The sequence below is a fragment of the Vitis vinifera genome, chromosome 4 (genome assembly GCF_030704535.1).
Source record: "Vitis vinifera cultivar Pinot Noir 40024 chromosome 4, ASM3070453v1".
In the NCBI taxonomy this organism is placed as follows: domain Eukaryota; kingdom Viridiplantae; phylum Streptophyta; class Magnoliopsida; order Vitales; family Vitaceae; genus Vitis; species Vitis vinifera.
The window spans coordinates 7,775,420-7,791,348 of NC_081808.1; the positions used below are offsets into that span (position 1 = coordinate 7,775,420).

At 40.4% G+C, this 15,929-nt stretch overlaps 1 protein-coding gene across 1 annotated transcript in view; it reads left to right on the forward strand.

Annotated features, from left to right (window-relative positions):
• The window catches only part of LOC100263954 (uncharacterized protein At1g32220, chloroplastic), a 39,332-nt gene that overhangs the window by 6,594 nt on the left and 16,809 nt on the right, over positions 1-15,929 (forward strand). The window contains exons 2-5 of the mRNA XM_002263783.4: positions 7,794-7,911; positions 8,019-8,107; positions 15,087-15,142; positions 15,227-15,282. Coding sequence (XP_002263819.1) covers positions 7,794-7,911; positions 8,019-8,107; positions 15,087-15,142; positions 15,227-15,282 — 319 coding nt within the window. The remainder of the gene's footprint in view (positions 1-7,793; positions 7,912-8,018; positions 8,108-15,086; positions 15,143-15,226; positions 15,283-15,929) is intronic.

The window sequence follows — 15,929 nt, forward strand, 5'->3', positions numbered from 1 at the left end:
AATCTTCCTTCTCACTACCAATCATTGACCCGTACACTCTAGAGAAAATCCAAGTAAAACCATCATCACGGTTTCTGAAACGAACAGAGATGGAGTACCCTCCACTTTCCACCTCCAACTTCTCCAAGACTCTATTATCCCAAAATAGAAGAAGGCCTTTTGCCGCACCCCTAGCATCCACTGATGCCCAATTAAGAAACCTTCCTACACCCACACAGTTTACCATTTGCACTGACATTTCTTTCACCTACGTCTCCATTAGGCAAACTAAATCTGGTTTCTGGTTCCTCACCACACCCTTGATCAACTTTCTTTTCTCAATATCATTAAGCCCTCGAACATTCCAACAAAGGATTTTAATTCTCATTAATCAACTGGAATCAACTCCCAAGAGCTCTGACCGGTTCTTTTAGCTAGCCCTGATGTCCCCCCATAACTAACTGAGCATTCCAATCTTTTTAACTCTCTTTCAAAACGGGTAGAGCATGATTTTTTCTTCTTACGTCTCTTGCAAAGGGTACTACTGCCAGTCTTCAACTTCAGTTTCTTTAGCAGGGCCATAATTTCAACTTCATGCCTTCGACAGACATTCCCAAGACTTTGCTAAAGTGGGTTAGTTTGGAAAAATCCTCTTCTTACCACCCTTCTGTGCAAGGAAGTTCTGCTGAAAATTCCCCTTGCTTCGCCACATCACAATCCACCAAATCCAACGCCTCATTTTCCAAAACAGGACCCGAGGCATCAGTCAATACCACCGTTGACCCATCTCTGAGCATCATGGACAGAGGATTTTGCGAAGCTTTAGCCTCCCTTGGCGACGATTCCATAAGATCGGAGAAGGATCCCCCTTTCCTCTCAATCCCCAGAGCCTAGAAAGGAGTAGAAGGAGAAGAGTGTTCCCCTCTCGAAGAGTTCGGTGGGAAAGATGGCTTACCTTGAGAGCTGTGGGTTTCGGCGGGGAAAGAAATCTCCGCTACAGGCGACGTCGTCGCTTCCATCCGAGGAGTCCCAACGATGCAAGGAGTTGGTGCGAAGGCTCTTTTCCTCGGACATGACGGGCACTTAGGGCTTCCTTGACCTAAATTGCTGGAGGGGTAGGGGCGTTAGGCTTAAAAGGAGGCCCAAACTTAGCGGAGACAAGGGCCTTTTCCAGCCCAGGTCCGAAAGCCTTAGCACAGGCTAAGCTTGAAAGGGCCCTTGCAATTGGACGTTGGCCCAAGTCCATAGAGGCACCTTTGCAGGCCTGGGCAAGGCTCTCAACAACATCGGTCTTGTACGAGTTAGGGCACCACTCCCCAAGATAGGCGGGGACAACTTTTTTGGTGGCAGAGAGGCTTTTGAAGCAGAGGGCAAGGTTCCCATGCTCCCCTCAGCGCGTGCAAGGGCCACCTCATCATGCCTAAGCTTCCTCGCACCAAAACCATGAGAGGGAAGCACAGTGGAGATGCAGGCCCTTCTTCCCACCACAGTTGCAAAGCGAAACAAGAAGAACCAGCTACCACCTACAGCGAGCTTGGATGCTGCCATTCTCTAGTTTCGACGAGGACTTTGGCCCACTGAAGATTCCGACGTTCAGCCGTATTTTCATCCACAACCATGAATCTCCCGCAAGAATCCCCAAACCTCTTGAAGAGATTTTTTCCCCAAAGATGCAGAGGAAGGCCCAAAATTCTGACCCACACAAGGCGCGCACCCCCTCTTCCTCCCTCAAGACATCCAACGGAGGGATTCCATCTTTCTAAACAGAAACTTCTTCCTCTGAAATGTCTCACCCCTGACTTAGACACCCTCTCCGCTTCATCTGCAAAATCAAACTCCAGAAACCAAAGGTTTCCTCCCATGTTTGACAGCCAAAGGTTCCCTTCCAAAAGCCAAGAGTTTTTCGCCCACAGTCCAAAGGAGACGAGGTCAAGGAGGCGGCCGGTGTCTCCTTCCCAATTACCCACGAGACACCTGCCCAGCAACTCCTCATTTCTATCAAGGACCTCTTTCTCAATTTCTAACCAAACAACATCATAAGGCGTAGAACGATCCCGAAGAGTTGCCATGTCTTTGTCCAGTTGACACTTTTTTTCCTCAAATCTACAAGGCGAAGCTTGAGATGGCATGAGATTTTCCAACAGAGCTCCATTCCCCTGAAGGGGAGAGACTCCCAAACTTCTCAGTTTGCTAGCAAGAAGTTTCCAGCCCCCAACAAGTCCTCTTCCTTCAGGAAAAGCCAAGGTGAATCTTTTGTTCTTCGCATCTCTCACAACACAAAACAAGAATCTCCCTGCTTTATTACTACGGATTTCCAGACTGTAGTCTCTATCTCCTTCCGACCAAAACTTCCAGAAAGGAGCTCTCTCCTTTAGACCACAACAAGACTCCACCCCTTCTAGTGTAAAGACAAACCTTTCCCTCCGAATCTGATCCATGAAGAGAACTTGGGACATCTTTCACAAATCTTCCCACACACCTTTCCTTTGAACTCCTCTATGCCAATCTCAAACGTCTTCAACTCAACACCAAACCAACACTTACCCCCAGGAGAAGCTACTAACATTGTTTTCTACCTTTTACTACCTTTTACCACCATGGATGATCATGAAGGTGATTACTTTGATGGTTGGCTATCAGGAGGTGGAGAAAGGAGTGAAGATGACCAAGGCAGTCCCCCCTTGAAGTGCTATTATGAAAGTGGAATTGGAGAGTTGTTGCTAAAAGAAGAGGTGAGTTGGGGAAAAAATCTAGAATTAGATGGGCTTAGGAAGGTGATTGTAATTCAAAATTTTTCCATAGGGGAGCCAAAGATAGAAGGAACAAGAAAAGTGATTAAATTGTTGTTGAATGAGGATGGGGTTTTGTTGAATGACCAAGATGACATTTTAGATGAGATTTTATGAGTCTTCAACAAATATGGTAAATCAAATGAAGACTTGGAGGTTTGAAGGTTTGAATTGGGCCCTTTTTTTCGAGATGAGTGCTAATAGATTGGAGAAGCCTTTTATAGACATGGAAATTCAAGAAGCAATCTTTCTAATGGATAAGGAAAAGGAATCAAACCCAACTGGTTTTAATATAGCTTTTTATCAAAAGTGTTGGGACTCTATTGAGGAGGAATTATTGAATGTTTTTCAAGAATTCTTTGATAGTAAGACAATTAATAGAAGCACTAATGTTACTTTCATTGCTCTTGTGCCTAAGAAGGGTCAAGCCTTTAGATTTTCTGAATTCAAACCCATCAACTTGCTAACTAGCATTTGTAAGATCATTGCTAAAGTGTTGTTTTGGTGCTTAGGTGGAGTTCTTCATGAGACCATTCACTTCTCTTAGGGAGAATTCATTGAAGGTATACAAATACTAGATGAAGTATTAGTGGCTAATGAATTGGAAGATGAAACAAGACATTTAGGGGAAGAAGAGTGCTATTTAAGATTTTCTTTGTTGTTTCCTATCAAAAAAAAAAAGAAAAAGAAAAAAGGGTGCAATTTAAGATTGATTTTAAAATAGCTTATAACCATGTGGAATGCTATATTTTAAATAATGTCTTAGAAAGAAAAGGTTTTGGAGTGATGTGGAGATCTTTGATGTATGGATGCCTATTGACAACTAATGTTCCCATATTAATTAATGGGTGTGCAAAAGAATGGATTAAGGCTTCTAGAGGCTTAAGATTGGGTGACTAGCTCTCTCGTTTTCTTTTAACCTTAGTGGCTAATATATTGAGTAGATTGATATTGAGAGCAAAGCAATGTGGGATTTTAAATGGATTTTTAAGGGGTGGATTTAGAGTGAGGGTAATCCATTTATAGTTTGCAGGTGTACCATCTTTTTTTGACATAGTAAACTACTCGACTTGCAAAATCTAAAATTAATTTTGATTGGTTTTGGGTGGGTCTTTAGGCCCCGGATTAATTTGAACAAGGGCACTCCGTTGGGTATCAATATGAATTAGGACCAATTTTAGGCTTTAGTTTCCTTGTTAGATTGTGGGGTGTTTGAATGGTCCATAACCTATTTGGTTTCCCCCTAAGGGGCAATCCAAAAGAAGTTTCCTTTTGGATCCAATCATTGATAGGATTTCCAAACAATTAGATGGTTGGAAGAAAACATATCTATCTTTTAGGGGCTAAATAATTTTTGTGAACTCTTGCTTGTCTCTTATTCCTATGTATTTCCTTTCAGCATGCAAAGTTCCACTTAGGGTGGTTGATAAGATTGAGCAATTGTAGAGAGATTTTATTTGGTCGGAGGTGGGGGAAGGTAAGAGAGACCACCAACTTATTGGGTGTGATGTGGTGTGTAAATCCAAAAAGGAGGGGAGTTTAGGTGTAGGCAAGATCTCTTTGAGAAATAGATCCTTCTTAGGAAAGTGGCTATGGAGGCTTCCTAGGGAGAACATGCGTTATGGCACAAGGCCATTTGAGAATCTTTGGGCCACATTCTAATGGTTAGGATGCTAATATTGGTGTTAGGTGGTCACACTATTGTCCATAGAAGGTGGTTGCCCAAATCTTACCTGATTTCTATCGTTACATGCATTTTTGCATAGGTGATGGCAAAAAAATCCATTTTTGGGAGGATACTTGGTGTGATGATTTATCCATTTATAGTCAATATACAAATCTTTTTAAGGTATTGAGGTTGAGAGATTTTTCTATTTCCACTTTTTTTTTTTTTTTTTTGGTGTCGTTATTCCCCACCCCATCTTGGAATTTTCACTTTTGCTAAAATCTCAAGAATCAAGAATGTGAGAAATTAGCTCAATTATTGTCTTGAGTAGCCCATGTGTATCTGTTACCTTTTTACTCTAATGTGAGGGTTTGGTCTTTGACCTCATCGGGCTTATTCTCAATTAGTTCTTTCTTTAGAGCCCTTTACATTCACTTTCATCCTCTTGTTCCTTACGATCTGGCTAAGTTCATGTGGAAATCTAAAGCTGTCTTTAAAGTGAAGGCTTTCACATGGTTTGGGTCTTCCTTTGGGAGCCTTGTTTAAATCAGTGGCGGCTTGGGGTGGGGTGGAAATGAAGTTTCATAAAAGGTTTGCCATATGGAAGAGACAATATATCTCAGATGAAGGGAGAATTACTCTTATTCGAAGCACTCTTTCTAGTATGCCTATATGCTTTATGTCTTTGTTTTGCATGCCAAGGTCGATCAAATTGAGGTTGGAGTAGATTCAATGAGGTTTTCTTTGGAGTGGTAGGGCTCTCTTTTGAAAGCCATACTTAGTAAGGTGACCAATTGTTTGTTTAGATAAAAGGAAGGGGGGCTTTAGGCTTTAGGTGTCTTATCAACGCATAACAAGGCTTTATTCTGCAATGGAGTTGACATTTTGCTGATGAAAGGGAGGCCCTTTTTGGAAGCAAGTTATAAGTGGGAAGTATGGGGATGAAGAAGGAGGGTGGTGCTCTCATGAAGTGAGGGATGGGTATGGTGTTGGGTTATGGAAAGCCATAAGGAAGGATTGGGATCTTTTGATTAGTATGGTTTCTTTCTTAGTGGGTAATGTTCGGAGGGTGAGGTTTTGGAAGGACAAGTGGTGCAAAGACAAACCATTGTGTGTTACCTTCCTTTCTTTATTTGCTTTAGTTGTTTCAAAAGAGGTGTGGATGGTAGATGTTTGGAATTGATCGGTTGAAGGGGGTGGTTGGACTCCTTGCTTCTCTAAGCCTTTCAACGACTGGGAGGTGGAAAATGTGGAAGGGATCTGAGACTTCAGGAGAAGAGGGTGTTTAAGGATGAGAAAGATAAGGTGCTTTAGATAGAGTCAAAGAGTGGAAGGTTTTCAATTAAAATCCTCTATTATGCTTTGGAGCCAGGAGGTTAGTCTCCTTTCCGATGAGCGTCATTTGGAACTTCAGCGTGTCGCCTAAGGTGGGCTTCTTTGCATGAGAGGTGATGTTGGGAAAGGCCTTAAGAGGAGGGAGTGGTCTGTAGCAAATAGATGTTTCTTTTTTCATAATGAAGAAAAATTCATTGACCACATCCTTGTTCATTGTGTAAAGACGAGTTATATGAAAATTGCTTTTTGCTCTCTTTGGTGTGTCTTAGGTTCTTTCCTCTGTGGTTGTGGGCTAAGGTGTTTATAGATGATGATCCTTGTCTTTAATAAGCTTTATTGATTACTTGGGTTCTTGGTGAGGGCAGATGTTGTTTTTTGTAGCCCCTCTTTTCGATTGATTCCACCTTTTGACAATTGGTGTATATTTCCTATATACTTTGTGATGCTCCTTTTTATACACTCTTTTATTTTTCAGGAAAAAAAAAATTGCTGCAACTATAATTTGTCAAGAACATAAGCCAATACAAGGACCAAAATCCTTTTAAAATAAATTTAAAAGACATAGTGATTCGCTGCAGTCAAATGGACATAGTTTATGCCAAAATGACTTATACCAAATAGGTTGTTTATTATCGGTTCTTTGTAGGAGAGGCCTGCCATGAGGATGATGAATTATTAAGTTTTAAGAAGCAAGTAGAGTGGAGTGAGGAGAAATGAGTGTAAATAGTTGGCAGTGGCCCAAAAGAGGTTGGAGCCTTTAGAAGAGATCTCAAGAAGTTTACAGAAACTCACATCAGGCTTAGAGCTCTTCAAGATTGAAAACATTCTCCTTTCAAGTGAGCTCCTTTTGGTCTTTAATATTGGATCACAAGGGGAAATTGTACTTAACAGAGCCTAGTTTAAACAATTGGAGGCCTTTTAAGCTTGATGAATTAGGAGGCCTCTCTTACGAATTGGAGGCCTTTTTAAGCCTGCTGAAACAGGAGACCTTGGCCTGCCACGTGGATGAGTCAGCCTGTGATGTGTGCATCATGTGTTGATGATGAACATGATGGATCCCTTGTTTTGAGCTGGTCAAACAGGCTTAGATTTATCCTGCCCCAGTGAATATTCACTATCTATGAGACCAAAAACGTTGAACCAATTCCAAATACTTTGTGATGGGAGCTGTAACATGACGATTCAAAAAGGGAACCAAATGCAGGTTAGGCTTCTTGATCTTCACTCATAATTCATGCTTATGCAATAGCATCAAGCTGCTATATCTCAAGAAAGAGGTAACATTTGAGGGAATATAGAGATGATCAGAAACAGTCACAAAACAAGTTTGGGAGCCACCCTCGCTTGGAAAGGGCGGTAAACCCTTTTTTATGAACATAGCCACAACCATGGAGTGAGTTATTTGATATGCATGCCATTGGGTCACTGTCCACATGGTGGCACCTACAGGTATTTGGTGAGAAACTAACAAGTTAAAGTGGAGTGTGTGCCATAAGTGGATAGTCTATGTGAAAAGTGGGAAATTGGATGTTGACATAGGTGAAGGAGTTTGGCCATAGCCTACCAGTTTTTCTGTTTTTATTTCTTTTATTTTTCTAGATTTGCACTTTAATCAAGAGCTGATGTCATCTGTTTGTATAATTGTTTCTCTGAAGCTTATTGTTTATGATGTTATGGCTGATAACATCCTTCTTTTTAAGCAAATGTTACCTGTACACAGTACAGGGCTAGAAAAGGAAATTAAGAGGATATCAGGTAAGGAATTAGACTCCCTAGCTATAAGCAAGTTTGAAGATTGAGATCCTGGAAAATGAAAATCAATTAAATGTATGATCATGCTTACAGTTTGCTAAGAGTTTGATGCCATAGATGGTGCCCCAGTTTCCTTTATTCCAAATTAGTCATATTTGTGTTTTCCCCCCTTGCTTATTCTTTTTGGATTTGTCTTTAAGGCATGAACTTTGTAGTTTATTTTGTGCATCTGCTTATAAGAGGGGTGTGTTGTGATTTTTCTATTGAAACAGCGCAATGGCTGCTTTCAGAAATGGGAGATGCCTGTCAACAGATTCTAATAAGGTTGATGAACCCTTGAAAGTTGAGGAAGCAGAGACAGTAGATATACCGCCACCTCCAACTGAGAAGGTAATCAGCAGAATGGGCTATCATTTGCTATTTTTTTTTTCATCCTATAGATTTCTTGGATGTGTTCTTCTGCTATTAATGTATGGCTTTTATGTACTTCAATTTAGTTGCTTGTGTTGGGTGGAAATGGATTTGTTGGCTCTCATATTTGCAAAGAAGCTTTAAGTCGAGGTATCGCTGTTGCTAGCCTTAGCAGGTACTATACTTATAATAATTTCTAGTCATTTCTAAGATTCTTTAGTTGGTGGTGGTTGTCTGAACAGATGTGTCAACCTAGGCCATCTATTGAGGCTAAGGGGCTTTTGGATTCTTTGGTCACTTCATCTAATGTCTTAAATCTTGAGTTATTGGTTGGTGGATTCATATAATGTGTCATATCTTGAGTAATGTACTCTACTAACATTTTATTGGTCAAGAGTCATTTGAAAAAAGGTTCTGATAAGGACACTCCGATTTTTATTTGATCATAGATCATATAATGGTCAAAGGATGTGTTGAAAGTGAATGTGGCCTTCTAATAATAACATCAACTCAACTTTAACTGTGGAACTCTGAAAAATCACCAGCATTTTGTTTACCATTTGAAGCTAGCCATTATCTTTTATTCTTTGCTGCTAGTTGTATGTCTTCTTACTTCATTTTGATAATTTTACTGATTGTCCCATGACCACTTCCAATAGATCCCTTATTATGCTCTTAGTAGGTTGAACTCAAAATTATTATTTAGTACAAGGTGTGAGATTTGAAATTTACTCATCAATTTTAGTGTCAGTGCAAAAGACCCCAGATACCTTTTGTTTTAAGTTTCTGGCTTCTTCATGGTCTTTGTATCTTTGATATCTAAGATCCATGTTGTGTTGTATCAGATTAATATATTTTTATGCATGTGTTTGCCGTAGACAAGACTAAATTGTGTGCCAGGATAGAGGGCCTGTAGTGTAGATGTGTATATGTATAATCTTTTTTAGATAGGAAACAACAAAGAAATATATTGATAGAATTAAGATGTACAAAAGAAGGATGAGGAATCCTCCCACCAAAGAAAACTAAACAACAAGAATACAAAAACAAGAAGCTAAAAGGTAAAAACAATGAACAATCTCTCTTAGCTTGACCCTCCCATTGGAGCTACACATTGCTAGCCAATCTAGTTGTAACACATTAAGGGGAATGCCCTTAAAAACCATGGAGCAAAAAGCCCAAAGAAAAGCAAGGAAATGAATGGAATCCCATAGATTCTTTGAGTTCCTAGCTTTATCCTAAAAAATCCTATCATTTCTTTCCCGCCACACAACCTAAATTAAAGCAATGCACGCAGTTTGCCACAAAACTATCCCTCTCTTGGATTTTTCAAAACTTTTATAATTGATGGACATCATGTCGGAAATGCTTCTCGGGGGAACTCAATCCATCTTGGCTAACTGAAATAATTTGTGCCACAATCCCATCGTCAAAGAATAATGTAAGAAAAGATGATCTATTGATTCTTCATGCTTCATACACAACTTACAAATGTCAGGACTAAGAGCTTTGTAGAGTCTTCTCAATTGTAACAAGTTATTAATATTTACTTTCTTGTGTGCCACTAACCAGACAAAGGACTTGACTTTAAAAGAGACTTGAGAATTCCATACAAAATTAGTAGGAAAAATTGGAGATAAATCGGAAATGTGGGACAAGGCTAGAAAAAAAGACTTGAGTGTAAATAACTCCGAAGAAGATGAAGACCAGGATCTTGCATCTGAAATCGATGGGGATAAATGCAAACACTTAAGTGAACGTATGAGACTTTCTAAATCTTCTATCTCAGAATCGGAGAGGTTACGACAAAAATTAAAGTTCCAAGAGAAGGGGCAAGTAGAACCGAGAATTGAAGATATGAGAATATTTTTATCAGTGACTACTCTAAATAGTCTTGGATATTGGAATCCCAAAGGTTGGTCTCCCCATCACAAGTCTTCCCAAAAGTGAATTCTTTCCCCATCTCCTACCACAAACCGAGTATACTTGGAAAAATCCTGAAAGACTTGTGCAATAGCCTTCCAAAGATAACGATGTGACCATCTGACCATAGTGTTGGCATCCCAACCATTAGAATGTGTCCCATAAATGCTTAGAATGACCTGATGCCATAGAGCTGAACTCTCCCTAAGATACCTCCATAACCATTTCCCTAAAAGAGCGAGATTCCTTAGAGAAATCTTCCCAAACCCCAATCCCTCTTTTGCCTTCGGTTTACACACTACATCCCAACTAATAAGATGATCTCTTTTACCTTCCCCAACTCCTGACAAAAAAAAATCTCTTTGCAATCTCTCAATTTTTGCAGCCACTGAAGTGGGAATCTTGAATAAGGAAAGAAAGTAGCTAGGAATGTGAGATAGGCATGAGTGGATAAGAGTTAGCCTACCTCCAAAAGATAAATAAGGCTTTTGCCACCCATCTAATCTCCGCGAGATTCTCTCAATCACTGGATCCTAAAAGCCACAAGCCTTTGGATTCCCTCCCAAAGGAAGACCCAGGTAGAGTATAGGCCAATCAGGAGCCTTGCAATCAAGCATCAAGGCCAACCTAGAGAGATGATCCTAATCAAGGTTGATGCCAAAAAGGTTACTCTTGTCTAGATTGACCTTAAGCCCAGAAATTTGCCCAAACACTAACAATAAACTCTTAAGAGTTTGCAATTCTTCCACACAAGTGTTAGAAAAGAAGATGGTATCATCTGCGAATTGCAGATGGGACACCCTTGTTCTATTCCTACCTACACTGAAGCCCTCCAACAAACTTCTTTCCTCTGCTCTCAACAACATCCTACTCAACACATCGATGACGATAGTAAACAGAAAAGGGGATAAAGGATCACCTTGTCTTAATCCTCTAGTTGCCTTGACCCACCCTTTAACGCTTCCATTCACTAAAATTGCATAAGAGATTGAAGACAAACAACCTCTCATCCAGGTCCTTCATCTAGGACTAAACCCCTTCTTCTCCAACACATGATCCAAAAAATCCCAATTCACATGGTCATAAGCCTTTTCAAAGTCAATTTTGAAGATAACTCCTTCCTCCCTTGATCGTCTTTTCTCATCCACTATCTCATTGGCTATAAGAACTGCGTCTAAAATTTGTCTCCCTTGAACAAAAACACCTTAAGTAGAATGGATAGTTTCATGTAGTACACCTCTTAATCGTCATGATAGAACTTTGGCTATTATCTTGTAGAGACAAGTGATCAAGCTAATAGGTCTAAAGTCTGAAACTTTTTTTGTCTGGCTTTTTTTAGGCAAAAGAACAATGAATGTGACATTGATGCTTTGATTAATAATCCCGCTTCTGTGAAACTCTGCGAACACCCTCTTTGATCACATCCCAACAATTTTGAAATACTACAATGGTAAATCCATTAATCCCTATCTAATTGAGAAATGACTTTAGAAATCTCTTCTTCAATAAAAGGGGAATCCAACCTAGAAGCACTCTCTTTTGAGATAGGGGATCAATCTAAGCCTTCTACTCTCCAAGACTCTCCAGGAGGACTCAAGTAGAGCTTTTCAAAATAAAGTAAGATCTCCTATATGATGCTCTCAGTATTATTCAACACTAAACCTCTTTCATTCTTTAAAAACGTGATGAATTTCCTATTTCGTCTGCTATTAGCCACCTTGTGAAAAAACTTTAAATTGCAATCCCCTTCTTTTACCCATTTCACCCTACCTTTTTGTCTCCAATAGATTTCTTCCCTCAAAATTAATTCCTCCAACTCCCCTTTTCTTAAAGCTCTTTGAGCTGAAAGTTCAGAAGAAAGAACCCCTTCTTGCTCAACGGCATCAATGTTAGCTATTTCATTTGAGTAAAAAAACCGGTCCAATTTCTTACACACAGGTGACTCTTGCATGTTTGACCAAGTGAAAGGGGTGTTCTGTAAAGGGGGGTCAACTAATTCGCAATCTTTTCTAAATCCACCAATGTCCCTCATGCTAGAAGTTAAACTAGAGGCTCCCAATTTTTTTGAAATTCTCCTTATAACATTAAAATCACCGCCCACACACCATAAAGGAAAAGAAAGGCTAAAAATGTCTAATAGCTCCACACAGAAATCCTTCCTAAGTAAGGAATTGTTTGGGCCATAAACTGAGAACAGCCACAGGGGTCCACATCCATCCAACAAAAACTTGCTTGAGACTGAAAAGGAGCCTATTAACACCTCCTCACCGGACAGTTTCTTTGAGTCCCAAATAATCAAAATCCCACCTGAAGCCCCGCACGTTGGAAGAGTAGCCCACTCCTTATTCCTAACCGACTAGACACTACTAACAAACCTTCTGTCACACACCTCCCTTTTTGTTTCCTGAAACATCACAACATCCAGATTTTGAAGCCGTAAAAAATCTTTAACCACCCTTCATTTTTTCCTAGATCCCAAACCCCTAGTATTCCAACTAATGATTTTCATGGATAAACCTCTCTAACCCTAAACCTCCATACCAGTTCCAACAGGTCTCAAATACCAGTGGAGAATTTGTTCTTCCGCCTAGAATACACCTTAATATCCAGAGAATTTAAGACCTCACGAACTTTAGCCATTTTGTTGGGAGAAAAGCCTTCTATTTGGAACCCACCCAAAGGGGAAAACTCAGCTTTACCCTGGCTAACTGTAACCAGGTTGGGGGCCTCAATAGGCGTGCTGGGCATGGTCTTAAGGGAGTTAATACCCTCAAACATTTGGTTCAGACGAGCTAATTGGGACTCCACAACATCTAGGTTAGGATTGCCAACAGAATCTTGACATAAAGCACCATCGTCAATTTTTTTGAAAAACATTTCAAAAATAACTTGAGATTTCGTAGGATACTGAGACTGAATTACTGAATTGAGAAGAATGGGATCAGAAGGACTCAGAGGTGGAAGTGCCAAGCCAAGGGAGGGGAGGGGGGTGAGGGGAATTGACAAAGAAGAGTGAGAATGTGGAGAATAAGATACCTCAAAGTTTTCCACTACGATCATTCCACGAGTCCCCACAGAGTTGAGCCCTTTTTCTCTGGTTACTGGATTAGAAGGAAAAACCGTGACTGAAGAGCCATGATGAACAAAACCCTTGAAACCCTTAGAGCCTGCTCTTTCTTCAATGTTAGAGGATTTGCACAATTTCTCCTTCCCCTTTGAAAGTATAGAAGCCTTAAGAGAAGACCTTTGTTGATTATCCGTGTCTCCTCTTGTCGACGAAGCTCCTTTCCCCGAACAACTTTTTCAGAACCCTGACAATCTACTGAAAGTAAGAGGACTCGCACTAAACCTTCGTTTCGTCTGTGTTCCTGCTTCGAAAGCATCGTCCTTTGGAGGAGCAACAAAATCAGAAGCTGGAATCTCATACGTTAGAGGCTCGCTTCGACTTTGAACTCCTTGTCAGCCTCTAGAAATTGGAGGAATAAGAGTAGTCCATAGCTTCTTTGAACCGAACTTCATTGAGGAACCCCTCAACTGAGAAACAGAGACCTCTGACATTGCCTTCCCCTTTCCCGATACAGAGGAGTCTTCTCTGCTTAAAGAGCCCTTCTCAGAAATGGGCTGTTTTCGTCACATTTCTTGGCCCAACATCGGTAACAGGCCTTCTAAATTCACACCCCTTTCCCAACCCAAATTTGCTTCCACCAGTGGTCTGGGTTTATGAGGAGATTGGGCCCTTCTCTCTTGCATTGCATTAGAGGCCCAATACCACTTCTCATCATTTGAGTGGGCCTTGTCCCCTCCGGCCCAAACTTCACCAACCTGCTTTGGCCCAATAGGTCCTATTCTCTGTTTATTTGAATTCGAATTGAACGAAAAGGAGGGTTGGAACCAGCTGTTCCCCACTTCCGTTCTTCTCTTGCCATGTGTCCCCATGGAAACTTCTTCAATCTTTTGACTTTCTCCACCCTCTTTCATTCTGCCAGTTGCCCCAACAGAAGACCGTCCTTTAGTCGTTGATTTAGCTTTCACAACCAGCCTTCTGCCACCTGTCCACGAGTGAGGCTCATAATCCTCCCGAGTTGACTCATCTATTTCTCTACCTCGCTTATCGTCTTCAACTCCAACCATTGCAACTAAAATTGTAAAAACCCATCCCCCATCTAACACCTCAATCAATGCGAGAAGAACTTACCATTCCTTCATTAAAATTCTCACCCTTGCCTTATGAAGATCATACAATTTCAACATTCGCCAGTTGATCTTTATCACTATCCCCCACTGATCCACAATTTTCTTTAGATGTTGCTTAGACCATAAATGAAAGGGCAATCCCCATAATTCAATCCATCCTCCTCTGAACTTCCCCACGATTTCTGAATTTTCCCTTGGCGGCCACCTTCTCAAATGGGTTGTATACCCTCCCTTAATCTTGAGAAACCTTAAATCTTGGAGAGAGAAAGCTTCCTCTATAGTTTCTACAAAAAATAAACCTTTTCTGCCAAAGAAAGGGACGATAGTCACCACACCTTTTTGCCCTAATCTTTTCGCCAGAGCACGGCCAACCTCAGCCCAGTTAACAAAATCAGCGGGGCATTTGCACACCACATCTCTCGCCCATCTCCCAACTGGAACAAGGCCTCCTCTCCTCGGTCCTTCCTCCCTGACTAAATTCGCGAAGGACCAGTACAAGGGACCTACATGTTTGTGATTTATGCTTTCATCCCTGCACTGCCTTCCCTTTTCATCTATATTCGAGGAGGGACCACTTGCATTGAAGACAACTCATTTTTTAGTTGCTCCCATCCCTTGCCCTTCACGCCCTCAGGTATTACCAGGAAAGTTGACTTTCTGTTGGAGGCAAACTCCAAAAGCCTTATAAACCTACCATGGTTGTTGAAGCATACCTCCATTAAATGAACTCTGGATTTTCCTCTGTATTTTCTGTTGAAACCCATGTAACTCTTTAGCTCGATGGCCTTTGTCAAATGTTCAATCAACCAGCCAGCCTCTTCCTTCTCAAAGCCCAAGGTGAAAACAAAGCCTTTACTGTGCTCTGTAAGCGAGCACCAAATACCACCGGACTCACCTTCAAACCTAACCAAGAAGGTCTTCCTCTCCACAGAGACCTTCAACGTCCTCACCATTCTCTCTCTAGTATTTTGTGTATATGTATAATCTTGTTCCTTTCAGTTTCCTGAAGTGGTTGTTTTTTTTTTTGTTTTTTTCAGGTCTGGTAGGTCATCTATAAATGATCCTTGGGCTAACAACATAGAGTGGCATCGAGGTTTGCTGTCTTTACAATGTATTGTTTGATTATGCTATTCATGGGAAAAGTTGTAAAACTCTCATACTTTCTTCCTCTTGGCAGGAAACCTTCTTTCATCTGATTCATGGAAGGAAGCGCTGAGTGGGGTGACTTCTGTTGTATGTAGTCCTTTAACTCTTCAACATAGCTTTAGCATTGTTGTCAAATGGAATGGATGCAAACTTGTTATGTATATTTTTATTTATTTGTATTTCTGATCCATATACTTCTTTTGTTGCAAGTGTCTTTATTTTGTAATCGGTTTTTGATTCCATAAATGCTGGAAATTGTTACTGTCCCCCCCCCCCCCCCCCCAAAAAAAAAAAATTTTTTTTTTTTGTTCCTTTTATACTAAAAAGGATTTTTAGGTTCCTTTGTAGTACTCATAGTCATCGTTTTTTTTTTTTTTTGTGTTTTTTATCTTTAAGTTTTGGAGAAGGAAAAAAGAGGATGGGGTGGGGTGAGTGAGGATGAAGAGTGTTCAGTGACTTTATTTTCTCTCCCATGATTTTCAGTGATTTTCCTATTGCTATTATAACATGTCTATTTTGGTTATCATTGGTCTATTTTCTACATCCTCACAAGTAATTTTCTCAAATGACTAAGAAATTTATTCTCCCAAGTAATTTTTTCCATAGGAAAGCGCTAAGAAAGACCAAAAAAAAGAAAAAAAGAAAAAGAGAGAGATAAGATGTTTGGTTTTATGATGGAAAATACGAAAGAAAATTGAATACAATTAAAATTAGTTAGAAACTTATGCATTTTC